General features: G+C 37.2%; 1 protein-coding gene across 1 annotated transcript in view; it reads left to right on the forward strand.

The window, feature by feature from the left end:
* Positions 1-21,240, forward strand: part of CDC20B (cell division cycle 20B) — a gene marked incomplete at both ends in the record, with an annotated part of 41,176 nt that extends 19,936 nt beyond the window's left edge. The window contains 10 exons of the mRNA XM_081053832.1: positions 1,284-1,512; positions 3,141-3,271; positions 6,024-6,117; positions 10,145-10,261; positions 10,891-11,087; positions 12,173-12,267; positions 14,314-14,539; positions 16,538-16,663; positions 17,167-17,284; positions 21,101-21,240. Of these exons, the coding sequence (XP_080909958.1) occupies positions 1,284-1,512; positions 3,141-3,271; positions 6,024-6,117; positions 10,145-10,261; positions 10,891-11,087; positions 12,173-12,267; positions 14,314-14,539; positions 16,538-16,663; positions 17,167-17,284; positions 21,101-21,240 (1,473 nt within the window). The remainder of the gene's footprint in view (positions 1-1,283; positions 1,513-3,140; positions 3,272-6,023; positions 6,118-10,144; positions 10,262-10,890; positions 11,088-12,172; positions 12,268-14,313; positions 14,540-16,537; positions 16,664-17,166; positions 17,285-21,100) is intronic.
* Positions 21,241-24,442: the final 3,202 nt, after the last annotated feature.

Genomic DNA, 24,442 nt, shown 5'->3' on the forward strand with positions numbered 1-24,442 from the left:
ACTGTGTGGTCTTAGGCAATTCCCTTAACCGCTAAATCTCAGTTTCTTCATTAGTAAAATGGGAATAAATAACAGACCTGCTTCATGAGGTGTTTCCAAGCATTAAATATGAATATGTGTAAAACCCTTAACACACGGGCTTATATGTAGTAAACACTCAATAGATGCTGGATGATTTTGCCCATTTCGCTCACATCTTTTATTTCATCCTTAAACTCTCAGAGGCGACATTGCTGGGTCAGTAAAGGTTATGCATACATTTGAAGGCTTTTGACATACATTGCCAAGTTGTCCTTTCCAGATACTAATTTGCTCTCCACCATTAGTGTATGCTAGTGTTTGTTTTTAGAACCTTCTACACAGGGGTTTGTGATTTAAAAAAAACTAATTGCTAACATCTCATTATTGTTCTAAATTTGCATTTCTTTGACCTAAATTATTGTTCTAAATTTGCATTTCTTTGACCACTAGTAAGGTTGATTAATTTGGAGCCATTTAATGTACCTCTTTTGTGAATTGCTTTTTTATGTCCTATACTCATTTTTCTGCTGTGTTGGCAAACTTGTCTAAATTTCTCTAAGAGCTCTTTATATCAACCAACATGCCTGCCATTTTTTTTTTTTTTTTTTTTTTGTTGAGAGCCCACTGGCCCATGTGGGAATCGAACCGGCAGCCTTCAGAGTTAGGAGCATGGAGCTCTAACTGCCTGCGCCACCGGGCCGGCCCACATGCCTGCCATTTTGTTAAAAAATAATTTATTTCCAGGTTGTCACTTGCATTTTAATTTCATATGGCTACCTGCATGGTTCACCACTATCGGCTCTGTAAATACCAACCCCCTGGTGTTTCTCAGAGGGGAAGGGCAGATGTTGAGCAAGTTAGGCCTCAGTTTTACACAACTGTGAAATGAAGGGGTTGGACTAGAAAATATCTGTTTATTTCCAGATTTGAAATTTTATGATTTTATATAAACATCTTGAGTGTTATATAGTGTTATTTCAACCTCATATTTTATATTGATACGTAATAGTAATAACTATAAACATAATTACTCCTTAAGTTCTAAGTGTGTGTGTGTGTATGTATACATATATATGTATATGTATATGTATATGTATATGTATATATATAGTAACATTCTCCCAGTTCGCAAAAATTAAAAAACTCATACATATATTTTATTTGTATTGTAATAGATAAGTCATTTGTAATTCTCTTTAAAAATTTTTACTTCTGCATTATTGAGGTCATTATAAATTACAGTTCTTTTTGTTGTTAAACAGGTATTTGATGCAGTTAATACCACATATTCTAACTTTAAGAGCAACTTCATGAAGAGGGTGTCGGCTGAGGTTCCTGTTGCCAGTAGCCCAATTACCACAAGATGGCGACAAAGCCAAGCCAGGGAGTTGGCAACCTATTCCTTCAGGGAAGAGCATTCAACCACTGACTTCCTCGAAGCTTCTGGATCCATGCTGAAGATAACTCCTGAGAGAGACACCTTGATTCTAGGTGAGGTAATATAAATGCCGTAGGCCAGTTTTGAAGTGTTGAAAAGAATATATTCCTAATAGAATCGTTGTCTTATAGAAATATCTCATGTCACATTTAGTCAACTGCTTTTCTCTTTTTCTTCCTCTGAGTAAGAAGTTTCCATGGTGTGTGTATTGTTATGGCTATCATCTGAAAGAAATCTTTTGTGTCACATTATAACTGAGGGATGGTTTCTATGCTGATTGTTTTAGAGAAATTACTGGCTAAAATTAGGGTCTCCCTTTTCCTTTCTAGGCCCTAAATTAATTTATTATTTTAAAAAAGACATTGCATGAGAAATTCAGAATTCTAAGAGACAAATTGTCAGTCAAAAGGATTTTACAAGAAAATCTATTTTATTTTCTAGTACGCTAATACTGCATGTTAATCAGATCCATTGATTTCTCTGTGCTTTGCTGGTGGGGTTTCCTTTTGTTTCAGAAGACTGATCATTGAAGATCCTCTCATCCTAAAAGGGATGTATGCAAAGAGGTTCATTTGTAGTCATGCTCTGTAGACAAAACCCAAGAGGTTCCTGCTTGTTAGCCCAGTGGACCCAACCTCTCTGTTGGTAACTGGGATGATTATCTTGTTATCATCCGTCCAATTTTTCTTTCTCATTTGAAGTTCTGAGAGCTGACTTCTCCTCTATACTTATCTCTGCAAATAGCATATCAAAACAAGCATGCAAATTTCTTAGGACAAAGAACAAGATCTAAAACTTTGCAGAATGTTTTATATTTTCAACCCCTCTTCTGTTGTGATGTAAACTATGTTTCTTAGATTTGGGGTTGCCCAGGAGTCAAGGTGCTGGATTCTAGAAACATTATTAGTGACAATTTATCAAACCCAAGTGAAGAAGGGATTGCCACATGGCAAAAGGTCAAGATTTTCCAATGGTCCCTTGGCTCCTCTGCTGAACAAATGATAATGGTAGGTAATTAGTTTTAGAGGATGACTCGACAAGATTTTCTGTGCAGTTAAAAGTCTGGTAAAGGGCTTTCTCAATCCTGAGAAGAGAATAGCTAGGAATAATAACGATGCAAATAACATTCACTCTTCTATTGTTTTAACTTAGAAAGTATTTTACTGATGTCATTGCAAACTACCCTTACAGCAATACGAAGACGGAGAGGCAAAGTGTTTTTGCGCATGATCATGTAGTGAAAGTCAACGATTGTCAAAGCAGGATCCCATAGAGATTTCCTGGCACAATGATCATAGCCTGGGCTAACCAGATACTCTTTGCTCCATCAATTTAAACTATTGAACTGTTTGCATTCATTCTTCAAATGTGCAAATGTGTTCTTTCTATACAGAGATAAAGCATTTGGCTGCTGCTGCAGTTGGCACGTCTTCCTGGCTGTAGAGGCCACTGAGGCAGTGTTCATTTATGAACCTGGTATTCTGGATGAGATCCTGTATGGTCCCTCCCTCCCTCATCCTCTCTTTCTGATTCAGGGTTTTGGAGAGACAAGGACCTATGTCTTCACATTCTGTTCTACTGTGAAAGATGCCATGGGTTGATTTCTAGTCAAAGTGATTATCTTTTTAAAACAACAAAGTGATTGTTTTAAAAACCAAATTCAAAGGTGTTTTTCTTGCAGGATCGTACAAAGAATTACTGAAGACTCCCGTCAAAGGAAATCTTGAAACAAATAGCTCAACTCTCCATTTTTGCCAGGCACCTCATGCACTGGACGGAGGCCGGAAGGAAGACATTGCCTCAAAAAGCCCGGTAGGTAAGGAGAGAAAACTAGAAGATCTCACATCTTGACAAACTCGGACAACTGAATCCCAAATGTGAGGAAAGAGATGGCTTAGCTGCTCTTACAATCAATAAGAAAGTGGTGGGTTCCTGATAGAAAAAATGAGTGAGTGAAGCATATGAATAAAAGCACTTTGTAAATAAATAAAATATCTGACAAACACACAGGAAAGTGGTTAGTTAGTATCAATCAAAAAAGTGAAAATGAGAATAACCATAAAAAAGGTAAAGGTCAAAAATATGATGAAATTATACATACTATGATATGCTTCCTATCAGTCAAAAGATCTCTTGTGCAATCATTTCCAGCTATTTAGTGACTTGGGCTGTCATTTGGGGTCTCACAGGAGAAGTTCAATTCTTCCTCTATAAGATGGCCTTTTATATATTTCCCTTAATTCTTTGTTGCTGTTGTTTTTTGTTTCTTACCTAAGTTAATTTAGTTCTTTCAAGTATCTTATTTATTATGGTTTTAAAATCTTTGGAGTCTGCCCTAAATCCCTGGGGCACACTAGCTGTCCGTACATGTTTTTAAGTATATCCAATCCAGTGAAGAGCTTCTAAAGGAATCAGTGTTTCATTTAGAAAGCTTTACGCTAGAAACTCATAAATTCTCGATTTAGGCAAAATTACTCTTTTAATATGCTGCTGTGCTTGGCATATATGATCTTGCTAGAGGAACTATAAAACATGTGAATGTGAAATTTAATTATTTGAACTCATATGCAATTGAAAGTAAATGTATTAAAGCAGGTGTTTTGCTGAATGCTTTATTGTTGGGTAAGGGTTTGGGGGTGCAGATGGCAAGGGAGTTAGTTCTACTGAGGTAATTAGGGGCGCTGTTGACCTCATACCCTGGCCAGGTTTTGAGCACCACTGTGCTTTCCACACTCTATGCTGATTGGAGTTTCTACTGCCTTGACTTCAGGACTCCCTTTTCCTTCCCCTTATGCTATCTGGTAACTGGTGGCAGCAAAGTTGGTGGCTGTCTGTCAGGTCACAATGGTACCATCCGTATAGCAATTGTTATCCAGCCAGAACATCGTCCCAGTGTCACTAAAGAACCTGGGCAGGGGATAATGGAAACTGTGTTACTACTTTTTATGTAGAATATTAGTTGTCATGACTAGTTGGAAGTCAAACAGCATCAAGAGTGGTGCAGATACAAAGTGAGATCTTTCACCTTGACAATAAACATATCTTTGTGTGATTCTCAGAGGTCACTGGAGGATGATTCCACAGGGCTGGCCGGCATAGCTGTGGAGATGGTCAGAATTCTCATATCCAATCAACTCTAGGCCAAGTTACTTATTAAAGTGTTAAGTAGACCTCACTTAGGGAAGAGCCCCCTGGGGAAAATCAGGCAGAAGTACACTGTGTTTGGGTGGTGCCTTGGTCAGTTTTGGGGTAATTATGGGATTCTGAAGGAGTGCATCTGTGAAGAGTTATGTTGAGGTATTACTGGCCAGTGGGCCATTTTTAGAAATGTTATTTTTATACCAGTGGTTCTCAACTAGGAGTAATTTTGCTCCCCAGGGGACATTTGACAATCTTTGTAAACATTTTTGATTAGCACAGCCCAGAGACAGGGCATCTAGGAGACAGAGGCTAGGGATACTGCTAAACGTCCTGTAATGCACAGAAGAGCCCCACAATAACGAATTATCTGCCACTAACTGCCAATAGTGCTGAGATTGGGAAACCCTGCTTTATTCTTAATTGTACTTTGAATACCTAAAAATCCATAATTGATTGACTGGCAATGCCTATTATGTGACATAATATCTGGGGAAAAAACCAAAATATCAAAATGATGCCTGTCGGAGAGACTTCTGTCTGAATTATGGTGATCCAGTGATTGTTATACACGTAAGATTGAATATATTGTTGTGAAGAAGTAAAAAATGAATTTTCTCTGCTTCAACTATTCACCATTATGGTTGTAGAAAATTCCAATGAGTATTTTTCTTTACCCTTATTACTAATTTTCCTATCTATTTTTGATCAAAGTTGGATGTAAGAATGTCAAAAGTGTTTTGTATATAGTAGCCCAAAGGGATAGCTATCAGATATTTGTGCTCATGGAAATTCAGCCAAGTTACTTAAGATCTCTTTGATTTGATGTTCCTATTTCTAATGGGTTAAGGTGATAATGGAAAGGGACCTTTAAGTGATTAGTTCAATTCCTACGTTTTTATAGATGAGGAAAACTGAGGCACAGAGAAAAATCTCAGTAACAGATGGGGAACATCTCTGGGTTGAATGCTGACAGGCATCCCACAAAAGAAATCTTTCTTTTGAAAAGTAGCCTTACTAATGCTCCACTTTATTATTTTGGTGAGGTCTTTTAATTTTATAAAGTACTAGAAATATCGTGACATTTCAGTTCTTGCAGATTTTGATGATATCACTGGCCTATGGTTGATTTGTAGGCTAAAAAGATTTTTAGGCTAGAAGAATAAGAGAGGATTTTATTCTAGCTGAGTAATACCTGTCCTATGGAGTTGTTGGGGGAGATTAGAAATAATACATATATGTAAAATGCTCAGCACTGTGTTCGTTACACAGTGGTTAATTAGTAACAGCAATTATTGTGTGTTGGTTTGGTAATGTGGAATCTTTGAACTTCCTAGTGAATTATCAGTTTTAACTCTGTCACGAATCACATCTGGGATGTACATGAATGTTTCTAAAGAAGTACTCTCTCTGTGTTTGTTTTCAGAAATGCCTAAACGAGCTATTTTCAACCCAGAAGGTGGCTCAGCAGGTTAATGGGAAAATGCAGCTCTGTGAGCAATCCCAGTGTGTTTGGAAAGGTATTGGCCAAAGATTTTCTGTTTGCCCTTCTTTCCTACCCTCCTCTCTCCCTACGTCCTTCGTTTCTTCCTTGTCTTAAAATGTATCACTAATTATGTTATTAGACTAAATAACATAATTGTAAAATTTAGATAATTCTTGTAATCCTCTGCCTTAACCAATCCCCGCTTCCAAGTCCCATTTTCTAGAGGCAACCACCCTTAGCTCTTCTAGCTATTCCCCCAGCCTTTACATCTATTTTCTAAATAATATTTGTAAACTGCTGTGTCTTGCAATTTTAGATTTTTATCGTGACTTTCTAGCATAGTACATAAGAACTTAGTTTTCCTGATTGATTCACTTCCTTTGGTCTACTTACATCACACTTTGAAAAACGAATATTAGTCGTCACTGTTAACATTATATTATTATACAACTATTATTCACTGCCAAGCCAACTAGTGTACCATAACTATGCCTCTTTTCTAGTGTAACTTTTTGTTTTTCCTGGAATTACAAGTTGCTTTATATTTTCATTTACTAGATATCTATGCAACTATGATTGTTTCCCTGAAATGCTCCTACGTTTGGTTCCCAGCTATCAATTAAATTTTCCGTGCACCCACCCACATCAGGTCCAGTTTTCCTTGGTCACCTCCTGGCCAGAGGCTGCTGATCTGTTGGCCAATTGCACATTTATAATTCTGGGACTTCTCTTCTTCCATGCTAGACCCACTATTTCCTGGAAGTTATGTTGTGATATTTCTGAGTTTGCTGATCTAAAAAGGTCCTTATTCTAATCTTACGTTTGATTCATAGTTTGACTGGCTCTAAATTCTAGTTTTACTCAGAATTTTGAAGGTATTGCTTCTATCATCTATCCATCTTTTAATATCTACCAGTCATCTATCTATCACATTGTTTAGAGGAGTTTGGGTTCACAGCAAAATTGAGGGAAAAGTACAGAGGGTTCTCATACATCTCCTGCCCCAACACATGCACAGCTTCCCCCACTGTCAACATCCCACACCAGTTACAATTGATGATCCTATATTGATATATCATTATTACCCCACATCCATACTTTACATTAGAATGCCATCTTGGTGTTGTACATTCTATGGATTTTGACAAAGGTATAATGACATGTATCCACCATTATACTTTCACTGCTCTAAAAATCCTTTGTACTTCACCTACTTATCCCTCCTTCCTCCTCAAACCCCTGGCAAACTTCTCACTCTCTCCATAGTTTTGTTTTTTCTAGAATGTAATATCGTTGGAATCATATAGCATGTAACGTTTGTAGGTTGAATTCTTGCACTTAGTAATATGTATTTAAGTTTCCTCCATGCATGTCTTTTCATGGTTTGATAGCTCATTTCTTTTTAGCACTGAATAACATTCCGTTATCTGGTTGTACCACAGTTTATCCATTCATGTATTCAAGGACATCTTTATTGTTTCTACGTTTTGGCATTATGAATAAAGATACTATAAACATTTGTGTGCAGGTTTTTGTGTGGGCATATGTTTTCAATGCATTAGGGTAAATACCAAGAAGTGCAATTGCTGGATTATATGATAAGAGCATATTTAGTTTTGTATGAAACCACCAAAATGTCTTCCAAAGTGGCTGTCCTGTTTTGCATTCCCACCAGCAATGTGTGGGAATTCCTGTTATTCCACGTCTTTGTCAGCATTTGGTGTTGTCAGTGTTTTGAATTTTGGCCATTTTTATTGATGTGTAGTGATGTCTCATTGTTTTAACTTGCAATTCCCTAATGACATGATGTTGAGCATCTTTTCATATGCTTATTTGCCTGCTGTATATCATCTTTGGTGAATTGTCTAGATAATTAGCCTATTTTTAATCAGTTTGTTTGGTTTTTCATTGTTCAGTTTTAAGAGTTTTTTTGTATATTTTAGATAACAGTCCTTTATCACATATGTCTTCCACAAATGTTTTTTCCCAATCTGTGGCTTATTTTCTCATTCTCTTGCCATTGTGTTTTGCAGAGCTGAAGTTTCTAATTTTAATGAAGTCTAGGTTATCAGTGATGTCTTTCATGGGTTGTGCCTTTGGTGTCCTATCTAAAAAGTTATTGCCAAACCTTGTCATGTAGATATTTCTCCTATGTTATTTTTTAGGATTTGTATAATTTTGTGTTTTACTTCTAGTCCATGATCCATTTTGAGTTAATTTTTGAGAAGTATATAAGTTCTGTGTCTAGATTCATTTGTTTTTATATGTGGATGTCCAGTTGTTCCAGCACCACTTGTTGAAAAGACCAAATTTTCTCCATTGCTTTGCCTTTGTTCCTTTGTCAAAGATTGCTTGATTATATTTGTGGGTCTATTTCTGGGCTCTTTATTCTGTTCCATTGATCCATTTGTCTATTCTTTTGCCAATACTACAGTATCTTGATAACTATAGCTTTTTTAATTTTAATTTTTTATTATTATTAGTTTCAGGTGTGCAAAACAATGTAATAGTTAGACATTTATACCCCGCACAAAGTGATAACCTTCTTCCCCGAATCTCCTACCCCTCTGATATTGCATCTAGTCGTTACATTTCCACTGTCTCTATTCTTTATGCTGTACTCCACTTCTTGTGAATATGTATATCTATATATATAATTATAGTTGACATTCATTATTATTCAGCTTCAGCTTCAGGTGTACAGTGCAGTGATCAGGCATCTGCACTGTCCCTGAAGTGGTCTCCATAATAAGACATAACTATAGTTTTCAGTAAGTCTTAAAGTAAGATAGTGTTAGTCTTTCAACTTGGTTTTTCTCCTTTAATATTATGTTGACTATTCTGGGACTTCCCCCCCTACATATAAACTTTAGAATCAGTTTGTCAGTATCCACAAAATTACTTACTAGGATTACATTGAAGCTACAAATCAAGTTGGAAAGAACTGATATCTTAATAATATTGAATCTTCTTATTCATGCACATGGAATATCTCTTAATTTATTTAGATTTTCTTTGATTTCTTTAATTAGAGTTTTGTAGTTTTCTTTATACAGATATCGTACATGTTTTATTAGATTTATACCAAAATATTTCATTTTTGGGGGTATTAATGAGAACTTTTAAGATCTACCCTCTTAGCAAGTTTCAAATATGCAATACAGTATTATTAACTATAGTCATATGCTGTATGTTACATTCTTATGATCTTTTAATTTTATAACTGGAGGTTTGTACTTGATTTTTTAAAACCTTTATTAAAAGTGCTTGATAATTTCTTGTAACATTGCAGTTCTGCCCACAACTGCAGGTTTTCATAGCTAACACTGAGGTTATGAACAATAACCTGGCTTCTTGGTATAACACTGTGAAGGTCTCATGCTTCTATCAGAAGCCTCATAGAGACCACAGTCACCTGGGTGGGCTCAGTTCCTGTTGAACAGGACGTTCTCAGTTTGATCGTAAGCCAAATGGTTGGAGAGATGAAAAGATAGTGGCCTGTGGTTTAGACTTAGTGGGGTCTTTGATGAGAATTAAAACTGAGCACAAGATATGATCCTGACCTCAGGTAGTCCTGGATGAAACTAGCCAAACATAACCCTATGTGCTCTGGTAAAAAACAGTGAGAAAAAGAGCCAAAGTCAATGAATCAACAAATATTTATTGACAAAGACTCAGAGGAGGGCTTAGGTCTACCAGATAATTGTTGATGTGATACACATAGAGATATACAAAATTTTCTTTGGTTTTAAAATCTCAAGTGACAGTATATATACGAATATTTAAAGCATGATATAGTGTCTCTGTGTGTGCCCCACAAGATCTGTCATTACATTTAGATCTGGCATGCATATGCTTTTATTAGACAATGCCATTGAATACTTTTTAAAAAAATATTTAAATTAAGTCCTTTTTGTTTTCTTTCCTCCCCCTGCAATTTGTAATTCATTTTTACCATGATGACCACTTTCTTTTTCACTTCCTTGTTTCTTATTACCTTCAACTATAAATATTATGTTTCCAGGATCATAGAGATGTATAGAACTGTTTGTTTCTGGTAGGCTGCAGAGATGGAGTCAGAGATGAATCCTTCCATGTTAAAAGGTTCAGTGATATAAACTATTCTATCCTCCAACCAGAGGTGAAGATTCATCTTACTGGTCTTCGAAATGACTACTGTAAGTTATTGTTAATATCATGAATCGAAAAGTTGAAATGACAAAATATATCCTGTGCTATGGCATAAACTTGAAATTTGATTCTGTGAGAACCAGATGGGCCTTTGCCTCATGTCCAAATGGTGTAGCATCGAAATATGGTTAATATAGTTTGCTTTTCCTTGTGCAGTGCTCATGTTCAGGAATGGGTATTGTTGGTGTTGGTAGGGCACACAAAAATATACATTTTGTTTTACTGTATTAGAATGAACTGTACAAATGGTGGCCTATTCTTATGCATATATTTTAAACATGAATAAAGCCGATCTGTCAAACAGCCCTGTTGGGTCTTATGTGTCTGCTTGTGATCTAGTTGGGAGCCAGGACTAATCCCCATGGAACTGCTACCAACATGCCAATGTAGAATATAAATAATGAGTTGTGGGGTACAATGGGCTTTAAGGCCTATAAGTAGTTCAGTGATCTTTGGAGTTTTCCAGAAGGACTTTTTCAGTTTTGAACTTCTAATGATCTGCTTGGATCCATGATTCTGTTTTCCAACTGACCCCTACCTATAAATAGTGTTGTTTATTTGAAAATATTTTTACTTGGCTATCTAATCACCCTAATTTGAAATTCATTTTTTATAGATCTGAATGTCCTAGACTGGAATTCTCAAGATCTTGTTGCTGTAGCCTTGGGATCTTCTGTATACATCTGGAATGGGGAAAACCACAGTGGGATTGAAAATATAGACTTAAGTCTCACTAGTAACTATGTGTCTTCTGTGTCCTGGATAAAAGAGGGGAGCTGCTTGGCAGTTGGCACCAGCGAAGGAGAAGTACAAGTACTGGACAGCTTTTTCTTTCTCATAATGTGCTCTCTGTAATTGTTAGATAACTAAAATCGGCTTTTAATCACAGGTTGATATAAAATAAAAAAAACTACATTAGTTGTGGTACTTGAAGCTATGGGGAGTAAGAGGATATACCACTCTGGTTCTTTTCTTAATGACGTTTAATGAGGACCCAGGGCTGCTTAGTTTTTCCAAGCAATCTTTCTGTTATTTTTTTCTTTCATTTTTTCCCATTTTTTAGGTCTTTTCTCTCAAACTAAAGTTGGGCTTTTAGAATTCCCAGTTTTAGGACATTGAAGAGAAGAAGATAACCTCCCATTCTCCTTTCTCACCTCAAGCCATGACCAGAAGTAGAGTTATTTAAAATGAGTGAATTTTTTTCTGATAGGCTCTCTGAATTGGGGCTTTACCAAGTTTCCATCAATCTATTTAATTTCTCATGCACATTATTACTATTGCTTATTAGCAATAATAGAAACAATATTGCTCTCATGTTTGATGGTTTTGGAAGACCACAGATGGCTCTCACTGCTTCCTCACCTTTGCAGTGATACTGGATATTATGAAGGCTATTCCATGATTTCTTCTTATGCCAAAATTCTCATTCTTCATGTGGGTCAGAATATCATTTGTAGCTCGCAGGAAAGAAGTTTCTTAGCAGTAAAGAAAATTCCTGTCTCTAGGAAGTGTCTAGGCACCCAAATTTTATTTGTTGGTAATGGTAGGTGCATTTCCAGGTTTGGAATTCCCACAAATTAGAAGGAACTAGTCATGTGATAGTGGTTCTCAACCCTTGGCTGCACGTTGAATTCACCTGGTGAACTTGACAATAAATGCCATATGCCCCGGCTCTACTCCTACCATTGAATCGCAATTGATAGCATCCATAGCACTCTCCCTGGGTGATGCTAATACGCAGACAACATTGAGAACTGCTGACTAGGGTTGAAAGGTGTTGAGCTTTCACTTAGTACAAACACTGGCTCTATCAACTTTAATTGGCTATCAGGCCCCTGAGAAGATAGTGGGCTGTGAAAATGTCCATGCTGTATAACTCTGCTTGTTCATTTTTTCAGTTATGGGATGTGGTAACTAAAAAGCAGCTGAGAAATATGCTTGGTCATTTGTCAGTAGTTGCGGCTCTGAGCTGGAATCACTGTATACTCAGCAGGTAAGAAGCATCTTATTGGAACCAATTATATTTGTATCCCCAATTGATTATGGAGGCCGAGTGAATAGAACTATAAAATTTAAAACCAAAACCAAAGCCAAAATAAAATTGAATAGGACATTAGTTCAATGTTCAGATAGGATCCTACCCTCTCAGGTGTTCAAGTCTTCTGGTGATGTTAGTGGTCCAGTGGCCACATTTACCGTGGTGGCTATGTACATACAGCATGTGCTAGTCCTGGAATGTGAGGTTCATGCTTCACTAAATTGTTCAGATAAAATGCATAACTCCGTTTAAATAAAGAGATTCTTTTACTAGCAGTACCTATTAGAGGGATATTTTGTTGAAGTCAAGGCTTTATTACTATTAGTATCAATAATTTGGAATACGTTAAGCTTTCTGGGGCATAGACCCCAGAAGTTAGAGCTGGAAGGAACCTCATAGATTAACCAGGTCAGTGGTCCGCTAACTTGAGCATGCATCAGAATCACCTGGAGTGCTCCTTAAAACACAGATTGTTGCTCTCCAGTAATTTCGGATTCAGTAGGTCTGAAGGTGTGCTGATAATTTGTCTTTCTAATGTCCCAAATGATACTGATGCTACATCACTTTTGAGAACTATTGATTTAGTCTAACTGCTTCTTTTTAACCAGAAACATTAGGTGACTGGTCCCTGTGATCCTATATAATTGGTCTAAATATATATTGCTTTTAATAATAGCCATTCATCTTCATACTGTATTTCTTAAAGTAGATTTAAAATAAATAAATTCCAAAGCCTTTTACAATTTCTTTAAGAAACTCAGATATAAATTTGAAATATTTGTACCTTGTGATTATAGGCTAAACTTAAAACCGTTTAAGCAAAACGCCCTAGAAATGCCTCAATATTTACCCTGAGAAGTTGTTGCAAGCAGGTTAGGTCTATCTCAGGTTCCTTTTACAGTCTGCATTGTTTAAGTTTAGTTTCATTATCAATGAGAAATATGAACAGATCCTTTCTTATAATAATAGCAGTTAACATTTTGATGCCAGGCACAGTGCTATATATTCTATGTCCATAAGAGTGTTTTAATTCCTGCAATAAAACTGTAAAGTGTTGTTTTTTTTTTTTTTTTATCCCCCTCCCCAGTTTTTCTGATGAGTAAACTGAGACACTAGCCTGAGGTCCTCTGGTTAGTACAAAGGGAAGAATTAGGCTTTGAACTTAGGTGGTCTGGCTGCAGAACCCATATTGTTCATCAGAATGGTATTCAATGTTGTGCCTGTATAGTTTTTAAAAATATGATTCTGGACTTTTGAGAAATTTCAGAAAAAAATTATAGGCAGTAACTTACTTGCTCCTTGGAGGAAAATAAGATTCGTCCAGAAAGAGTGTATTCGTTTTTAAAGTGATAGGATTTTTATCATTGTTTGAATCCAAATCACCGAAAGTGAGTAGCGACATTATCCACTGATTTTTAATCATATTGCAGTTGGCTGGGACATTCAGATAGTTTTATACTCTTTTTAGAGTATTATCAATAGCAAAATTAATAGTGAATCTATAAATTAAAAGAAAAAGGAAATAAATTTCTATGGTTGACATTTTACTATAACATATATATACTGTTTTACTATACTATATATAAATATATTAATATGTACTAAAACCATTTCATTGAGATTATGTGAAATATTCTGCATTACAGAAAAGTAATATTTCCTAGGTCCAGCTCATAAATCTGGGAAAACCTGGTAACCTTGTAAATCTGTTTTCCATGATTGTCTGCATCATATTACAACCATTAGAGAAATCTATCAAAGGATATCTTCTCAGTATTCAGATCTGAAACTCTGCCAGAAAAATCTATTTTATTGTTGAAAAGAATCACCCAGATAGACTAGTCCATCTTTATTAACCCAAGGAATGTCTGCCTGGTTTAGAATCTGTCCTAAGAGGTCTTTCAATAGTTCAAATAATTCTTTCCTTCATGTTTTCAAATGTTTATGTAACAATAGGGCTCAAGTTTTCTGTCATAATTCTGCCCCTTTACCTCTGTGCAGTGGGTCAAGACTGGGTCATGTTTATCATCATGATGTTCGGGTAGCGCAGCATCACGTTGGATCACTTCACCACAAGCAAGCTGTATGTGCTCTGAAATGGTCACCGGATGGCAGGCTGCTTTCCAGTGGCTGTAGTGATGGACTGCTGACTATCTGGCCCCATGATCCAGGTGTGCGTGCACAAAGTCAACCAATAAAAGTCATACCCCAACCTACAGCAGTCAAGGTAATAAATCTGGTAGTTTTCTAGATGTCCCTTATCTCAGAGACCACTGGACATCCTTCACACATGAAAACAAAGCCATTACACCAATGCTTTGAGATTTTTCTTCCCCTAGAATTTGTTTTGGATTTTGCCATCCCTCTCCTGAAAGACAACTCTGTTTTTGCTCCACATGTGTCATATTGTTTGGTGTAAGTAACAGAAACCAAAGTCAAGTTTGAATATAAGCAAAATGTAAATGTATTTTCTTATGTCACTGAGAAGTCCTGGGTACATACAGCTGTTTCAAATATTGGCTGGGTCTAGGGCCTTAAATAATGTCATTAGAGTCCTGTCTCTGGCTTTGGCTCTACTTGTCTCTGCTTAGTTTCATTCATCATTCAGACTCCATTTTGTGGGCAAGATGGCTCTTGGCTGCTTCAGATTCAGATTCTCTCAGATGGAAGTTGGAGAAGAAACAATTGTTTCTTATAAGTCTGGTAGAAAAGTCCTAGGCAGGACTCTGGTCTGGCTTTGGTCACATGCTCATCTCTCAACTGATAATTGCAGCCAGAGAGGTGGGCACACTGATCAACCAGGCCTGGGTCATGAGCTCACATCCAAGTAAGGAGACCTGTTGCTACAAGCAGGAAGGGTGCTACAGAGTAAACTCCACCATGCTCTGCATAATAATTTCTTATTTCTCTGTACTTACAATTCTTATTTCTAGTAAAAAAAGTAATCCATACTTCCTTTGGTGTCACAGATGTTCCCTCAAAGTCCAGATTCAAAGGGAGGGAAATGAGATTCTACCTATTAATACAGGGAAATGGGCAAAGTTCTAGAATTGTGTGTGGGATTGGAAATTTAAATTTTAACTCTAAGAACCTTTAATTTAGGATGAAATTAGTGTCTTCATTTGACGTGGGTGTTGTAAAAAGTTACAACTATATGGTAAACTTCTGAAGCTTGCAATTTACTAAAAAATAGTTTGTCAGAAACAAAAGACATATGCCAGAATATTTTTATTATAGTATTCTTTACAAAAGCAAACAATAAAAACAAAACACGATAAACAAAACAAAAAATCTACTCCTCTCCAAAAAATTCAACCTAACCCAACGCAAAACAAACTAAATCAAATTTTAAAAGAAACAACCTGACTCCAGAATTAGAACAAAAATTTATTAGAGTAAATAACATGAAGGAATATTATGGGATTATTAAAAATGATAATTATGAAAAATATGTTAAACTTGGAGAACATTTATATAAGTGAACACAGCAGAAAAATAAACTAGTTCATGCATTATGTTTGATACTTTAAAAATACTGTTTTACATACAGAAGATAATATGCAAAAATAAGAATAGTTACCAGGATGATTGATAAGGATATATAAATATAACTAAAATATTTGTTAAAATGTTATTTAAAATTATTGTTACTAGTCATTTTAATATCAATATAAATGTGTCGTACTAAATCCTATTTTTCAGAATTAACTATAATAACATAAATATAAAAAGGCAATTTTATTTTCTGAAATGTATTAGGAGTTATAATGCATGAAATCTTTTGAGTTGTGAGCAATCAGGCATAACTCTCTTTTGTCTTCTATTTTTTTCTCTGACCTAGAACCTAAAGACATAGGTAGACAAACCAGAGAAAGGCTGCATTTCATAACCAGATTCTAGGGCACACGTGAACCACTCCAGCAGCAGATTTATGCCCCATAAAATATGTTAATGCAGTTTTCCAAACTTAACTATTGTGTGATTTTTTTATGTTGAAAATATTTACAATTGTTATCAAAATTTGAGGATGACACCTCATAGGTGATTTCTAGTTTCTGAGAAGTAGTCTCTGGAGAGTGCAGTTGTTCCTGTCCTTGGATAAGAGGTCCAGGACAGCTTCCATGGCTGCAGACTTCTGGAATTTGTGCTTACCTGTGTGCATCACATTCCCGAATTAACCTTCTCCAAGGCTGACCTGTCTGTGTGATTCTTTGGAACTTTGAAGGCCATGGATTGGTGTCCCTGGCAGGCTGGCGTCCTTGCTGTGGGAGGAGGAATGCAGGATGGACACTTACACATCTTGGACATAAATAGTGGGCAGAGCACCCAAACACCAAGCACAAATTCACAGGTAAACGTCTCCTCTGGAAGTCACCTTCATTCTGATCTAGAATCTTGTGAAAATAATTTATGAGAAAGCACAGCATGCAGACACACCTCTCTGTATCTGCTGAATCCATAGGGATTTCAGTTGCTGAAAGTTTCTTTTTGTAAAACCTTCTGCGAGTTGAAAATTAATTTAACACGTGCAGTTTATTTTATTTTTTTGCATGTCACTTCTTTTTCAGCATTGCTTTGATGGTGAAAGTTGATAGCAGTCTGTCTATTCCTGGACCATAATCATAGTCCACTTCAATTCATAGGTTTACTGCATCTAAGCCTATTTCTATATTTAGTCCATTGTTGCCTTGGGATAAACGTCCCTAGAACTAATGTAATCCTCTAACCCCGTAATCCCAGCTAGACTGAAGGATGTATGTGGACAGAGTATTCTGCTTAGAATCAGTTTAAAGTATATTCATAATAAATCAGAAACTGCCATAATTCTGTGTTGTTTTTCGGCCACGATGACAGATTTGTTCACTAATCTGGTTACCTAAAACAAAGGAGATTGCAACTGGCCAGGGTGCACCTGAGAATGATGTGACTCTGTGGGCTTGTCCTGCTCTGGCCAGGTCAGGTGGATTTTTTGGTAAGTAAATGAGTGAGTAAAATGCCATATACCTATAGCCAAGTGAGCCGTCATTGGTGGGCAAAGCCCGGAGTGAAAGATTTTCTCTTTTGGGTTCTTTGAAGTACGTATTTCATCCAAGGAAAGAGGCCTATACCCACGGCACTTCGGGGAGTGTGTAGATGAGTGTTTCCAAACTGGACTAGGATTGTTCATCACGTACAATTGTCGTATCTTCTCCTTGTGGCGTATGTGTATAGATGATGCAGTGACGATTGTGGACAGTTTTGAACTGTGTTTTTGAACTCTGTCGTTAGCATCATAACTTATCTTACCTTATTCTGAAGAAGAACCAGCAGTGCTGGGATGTGTGGGAGATGAAGACATGAGACTTTGCTCTACATCATGGGGAGGCTGCTAAAGAGCGTGAGGGTCCGGTGAGCCTCTGCCCTTTCAAGGCAAACTGCTGTTATTTCTCAGCGTAGTTTTACAAACTTTTATTGGGTACTTCTTGAGAGCAAGACCCTATAATGCGGACCATGACACAAGCCTCGTCCTCAAGGTTCTTAAATCCTCTTGGGTGTAACCTGGAGTGCTAACGGGGCCCCGGGGTGAGTAGGTTTCTTCTACCCAGCCCTGGGGAAAGGGGAGACAGAAGTGGTGGTTGATGAAGGAACAGAGCACAGGCATCCAATCTCTTGCAGAGCTCTGATTACATATCCTATCTTCTTCTCTCCATTTAACTTTGTCTCCTGGTCAATCCCTGGAATTTGTTTATTAAGCATCTATTATGTGCCAGGCACTTTTTGGGGTGCTGGGGATACGCAGATGCATAAGACAGACAATATCCTTGCCCTCATGGAGCCTACACTTTTGTGGGAGGAGATAAGATGCAAACCAAATATATCCAATGTTAGGTAGTAATAATACCAGGACTCTCTTTGGAGATTCTGAGAATGTTATTTGGCAACAACACAACCCCCTCAACAGAAAGACTTCTGCTGTTCATCCTGGCTGGACCTCTGGTTAACCTCAGAATGACCTTTATATCCTTCAGCTGTTATACTGTATGGCATGGTAAATAAAAAATACAGGCAATTCTTGACAGAGCCACATGAGTGGGCAGGCATGCATGTAGGAGGAGCATGAATCGATCCTTTGCATATTTTAATCATAACTTATGCAATTCACTGGACATTTAGTTTAGACAAATATTTTAAACCAAGCCTTAAAACCTAAATCATTACAAAATTACAATTCCAGCAGCTAGGTAGGTCCTTTAGCTGGGTGGGGGCATCTGATAGATACTTGAATTAACTTGCTGATGCTTGGAATAAAGAATGAACTTATCAGGTATATTTCCTTGTTTCTCTGATCTTAATAAGCTGTAAGTTCTTTAATTTTAATGTCTTATAAATGCTTTTTTTTTCATTGATATTAGACAGAATTCCAAAGGAACATTAACCATTTCTCCTTCTCTTCAAAAGTTTATGATTAGAGAAGATGTAGTTACTTTTGAATTTTTAGACACTAATTTTCATCTCTAACATAGTTTCTTCTATATACAGTATGTCCCAAAAGTGATTAGCAGGATGGTTGTTATACAAACACTCATCATGTGGTCAGATAAATTTGGAAATTCTGTGTTACTCAGAACGGTGTTTCCTTCCTAAGGACATCTGAAAACCTTTGCCATATTACTATGTGTACTGTGAATCTCCAAGAGGACGTTATAGTATTCAGTGTTTCCCAAATACATTTGGGAAATCTTTTGTATAGGATCATCTTGAGGTACTTGTTCCATGAACTCACTTCAGGGAGCGCTGCCATATGGCATGGGACTACTAAAATATTTAACTTCCATGTGTTTTTCACTGTGAGTCACTGTTTCCATTGTGGGTCAAGACAGTCTCGACATATACCCTGGTGACTGAAAGCTGGGTCTTTCAAACTGGGGGGTCTGTGACCCATTGGATCATGGATGGAATGAGTCAAGATCAGCATTAAAAAAAATGAAATAGAATGGTATAGAATGGAAAAACTGACAAAGTAGGTATTATTTTATGAAATTTTGTTATAGTTATCAGTGCATATATGTGCCTATTCATGGGGCCACTACATAAAATGTAGTTTTGACTGTAGGTTGTGGTAAAAAAGTTTGGAAAAAAGATATGCTAAATTATGGTCACAGCTTTACTAAGTGTCACCCTGTTAACCACAGTCATGATTCTCTGGAGGAAAATTTCAGTTAAGAGGTCTCTTCCACCTGGCTACAGAATAAAGATAACTTATGAAACAGGAGTAGCTAACTTGCCAACTTGTGAGATCTGGCCTTTGATATGGTTTTATAAGTCCACAGCACATGCGTAAATACGTGGTCTCATTTATGACCATAGCTGCACAAAGAAAAGAAAACTTTCAATGCTTTAATTACAGTTTTAGAACTTGGAACTTGGTGTTGTGAATCCTGAAAGAGGACCTTTGTCTAGAGATAAAGATGACATTTTCCACTATCTAGTAAGTTAAGATTGTCACTGATATGAGAAAAGAATTTCAAGAATGCCTTTGCTTCCAATCCAAATGCCATTTTCCTAACAAGTTCTGGAAGTAGCTATCTATTTTTTCAAGTCAAGGTATTTTTCAAAGCCTGCTTTGGAAAAGATTTGGGCTTTTTTCCCCCTCTGTTATTTTTTTCCCTATTTTCTTCCTCTTCATCTTAACACATTGTAATAAAGAATGAAAGCATATCACCTATTATATTAATTGAATAGACTTTCTTAGATTTCATTTAGAAGCATTACATATCTATACCATTTTTAATTTCTATTAACCTCATAGAGAACTTGTTCAACAGAATGTTCTTTGAGAAATGATCAATTAGATAACAGAAAGAAGTCTCCTTCTGTCTCCAGAAGTCTGTAAAGACTTATGTATGCTGTGCAGGAGAGATATTTGGGTCCTTTTCCATTAAGCTGCATCAGTTTATTTGAAAAGTTTCTTGAAATCTAGGTGCTGAGGGGATAATTTTTGGGGAAGAATAAGAAGAGGGATGAGGTAGGTGGCAGGAGCACAGCAATTGCTGGGTGTTGGTGGACTAGGTAAGATAGAACTAATAACAGTAAGGGGCATAAGGCATGTGAAGTTCTAAAAAATGGTCTCCCAGAAGATATCCATGCCGAAACCCTGGAACCTGTGAATGTGACCTTATTTGGAAAAAGGGTCTTTGCAGATGTAATTAAGTTAGGATCTTGAAATGAGATGATCCTAGATTATCCAGATGGGCTCAAAATCCAATGACAAGTGTCCTCCTAAGAGACACACAAAGGAGAACAGACACACTGAAGAGGAGGCAATGTGACCACAGGGGCAGAGACTGGAGTGACGTGGCCACAAATCAAGGAGGGCCAAAAGCGGCCAGAAGCTAGAAGAGGCAAGGAGCGGAATATCTCCTGGAGCCTCCAGAGGGAGCCAGCCCTGTTGACTCCTTGATTTTGGACTTCTGGTCACCAGAACTGTGAGAGAATATATTTGCATTGTCTGAAGCCATGCAGTTTGGGGTGGTTTGTTATGGAAGCCACAGGAAACTAATAGAAGGGGGAAGCGTCCTGAAGGGGAAACTGAAGCAAAAGCTTGGCCACCCTGTGATGTTGCCCAGAGTCCGCCCTGACTGGTGTTTACAGCACCAAAGGCTCGGTGGAAATGCCAGCTCAGAACCTGGCAGGTTTCAGAGAAGAAATTCTGGGGTGGGATTCGTGGCTCCCACCTTAGGTTGCTTCCCAGCCCTCAGCCCCAGCCCTTGCAGTGTGGAACATGAACTATCTTTTCTTCTTCCCACAGGCCACAGAGGCAGAGTGCTGCACTTGGCTTTGAGTCCGGACCAGACCCGAGTGTTTTCTGCGGCAGCTGATGGCATAGCCTGTGTATGGAAATGTTGCTATCCGCTCAGCCCCTCTAAGCTTCAGTTTCCTGATTTCTAAGTGCGAATGATGATATTGGTCTTGTCTTCTGCATGGCATTGTCAAGAGGATCAAACAAGATGAAGTGCTTTTCCTGAAGTGAATGCCTGTTCTCCTGACCTTCTTTCTTAGGTTGCTGTATTTGTTTTCCTCCTATTGCATTTCCCAGCCATTGTCTTTGACCCTCCATTCTTCTCTCTCCACTTTTGCCCTCCTTCTGCTCTTCATTTTTCTTCTTTTCTATCTCTTCCTTATTAGATATGCATTTTCATTACTCTACTCAGAATAAAATCTATAGCAAATATTTTGAAATACTTCTTTTCCACTTGAGTTTTCTCTCAAGCTCCAGCCTCATACTTCTGTCTCTGGATATTTTCTTTTTGAGATCCTTTCCTGTCTTTAACTCACACTCAATACATTAAAAACACAATGTGTTCACTTGACAGATATTGGTAAAAATCTTACTATATGCTAAACAGTATGTTAAGCATGCATATTATTTCCTCTCAAAATGAGTTCCTCTGTAGGATTCCCTTCGCCCTTCACGGTCTTATCCTTATCCTGGTCATCCCTTCACTTGGGAGTCTCCTGATCATTGTGTTCCATGCTCCCCTAGATTACCCCAGGTTCTCTTTTCTTCTGTTTCACCCTAGTCACGTCCTGAATACCTGATGACCAGTCTGCTTTAATTGCTTTCTAACTGGTTTTCCTGTCTTTATTCTTCATGGGTCCCCACACCACTGTTAGGTTAAATTTCTGAAAGTACTGTGCTGACCCTCTCTGTTCCCTGCTTATAAACTCTCAATGACTCCCTAATACCTAAACCTTGGAGTCTTGAGCCCAGAAGCTGAAGTTCGGGGACCTGTTCTTGCCTTGGCTCTGCCGTAATTGACCTTGGGTGTGTCACAACATTTGCAAAATTAGGAATTTGGATTTAATAACTGCTAAGGTTTCTTCCAGCTTGATCATCCATTGTTCTATCTTTTTAATGTTAATTTTCACTTATCTCCTACAATAACCCTGGGCTAAGTTTGTGATTTTCTACTCTTGGTGCCTTTGTTGGAGCTTTTCTTCTAGTCTGGAATTTCTGCTCCTCTCTTTGGTTCTGAAATGATGTTACCTGGGTTTGAATTCTTGGCATTAGTCTATATCACCTATTTGGTATTAATAAACTATTTTAGTTGTTTAAAAATTTTTTTTATTACTATGTGAATCTGTTTATTTTAGTTGTAACATTTTTCTTTCCTGGATGATTAAATTGAGGAATCAAGGGAGTACATATTATACTTTTTAGTGCTTCTTAGAATGTTTTGCTTCTGTCAGATAACAAATATTGATTGATTGGTTTGCTTTGTCATAAAACATTTTTTGCCAATATATCCCCATGCCCTTCCCCCTTCCCCTCTAACCCCCTTCATAAAACAAAACAAAAATCTTGATAATTGAAAATTGGAATATTATATACAAGGGGTGTGAGGACTCGCCTGCCAAATTAGTATTAATTTGTCAATATGTTATTTTCTTTTTCCTGTTTTTCTAATTCAGAAAATCTGCTTGGTTGTGCTAGTAATTCTTGCCTTGAATATTTTAGGCCACCAAAAATTGCAAATGTGATTGATACTCTTCTGCAATATACACTCTTCTTTAAGATAATAGTTTTTATTTGATCTTCTTAATTAGCCAGGAATAAATTGTAGGAAAGTGTGTAGCAGGGAAATGAGCAAAATGATTAGACAATTTCTAGTGTCTCCCACTATTCTGATCTGGGTGCTTCTGTTGTAACAGTCTCGTGACACTGTCACGACCAAAGACCACTTCTCTCAGCTAATACTGGTGTGCAAACCAGGTGCTTTCTTTGAAGACAAATAGCAATATATCTTTTTTTTTTTTAAAGATTTTATTGGGGAAGGGGAACAGGACTTTACTGAGAAACAGTGTCTACTTCAGGACCTTTTTCCAAGTCAAGTTGTTGTCCTTTCAGTCTTAGTTGTGGAGGACGCAGCTCAGCTCCAGGTCCAGTTGCCGTTGCTAGTTGCAGGGGGCACAGCCCACCATCCCTTGCAGGAGTAGAAACCGGCAACCTGTGGTTGAGAGGACACGCTCCAACCAATTGAGCCATCCGGGAGCTCAGCAGCAGTTCAGCTCAAGGTGCTGTGTTCAATCTTAGTTGCAGGGGGCGCTGCCCACCATCCCTTGCGGGAGTCGAGGAATAGAACTGGCAGCCTTGTGGTTGAGAGCCCACTGGCTCATGTGGGAATTGAACCGGCAGCCTTTGGAGTTAGGAGCATGGAGCTCTAACCGCATGAGCCACCGGGCCGGCCCGCAGTATATCTTTTACCTGGTATTAGTTTTGGTGGAAAGTCTAGGATATGCTTTTAATAAAGAGAATAAGTGAACTTGTAGATAATGCATAAAACAGAAGTCTTTGCTACACCTGATTTTTAAATTTTGTAATTGAAATTTTTTATTTTAATTCACAGAGTAAAGTACACACATCTTAAGTTTATAGCTTTGATAAGTTTTTAATTTAGGAATAGATAACTGTGGAACCACTGTCTAGATGAAGATATGAACATTTCTTGTACCCTAAAAGATTCCTGTGCCCACTCCTAGTCAACATCTTTCCATCATTATGACCTTTATCACCATGGATTAGTTTTGCCTTATGTAAGCCATCAGATAAATGGAATCATACAGCAAAAATTCTTTTTTGTCTGACTTCTTTCATTCAACATTAAGTTTGTAAAATTAATTCATGTTGTTGCATGTAGTTTATTCTTTTTCATTGCTGTATAATATTCTATTGTATAAATGTACAATTGTTTATCCATTTTATTGTGGATGGATATTTGAGTTATTTTCAATTTTGATTTTGAAGAATAAAGCTCCCATGTACACTCTTGAACACATCTTTGGTGAAAAAAAGCACTCATTTCTGTTTGGTGTACATCCAGGAATAGAATTGTTTGGTCATAGAATATCTGTACATTTAGTTTTAATAGACACTGTCATTTTTCCTAAGAAGTTGCACCAATTTACATTTTCACCAGCAATGAACAATGGTTCCAAACTACTTTATAAGTGGACTTCAAAATCTGTAATAAATGTTGCCAGTAGGGAATATTCCATCCTTTTATTATTATTAAAATCTTAAATAGGAATTAGGGATTAGAGTGTGCACATAAAATATCATCCTAGTGACTCTTAGAGCCTCTCTTTTAGA

Source organism: Rhinolophus hipposideros (assembly GCF_964194185.1).
Source record: "Rhinolophus hipposideros genome assembly, chromosome: 7".
Taxonomy (NCBI): Eukaryota; Metazoa; Chordata; class Mammalia; order Chiroptera; family Rhinolophidae; genus Rhinolophus; species Rhinolophus hipposideros.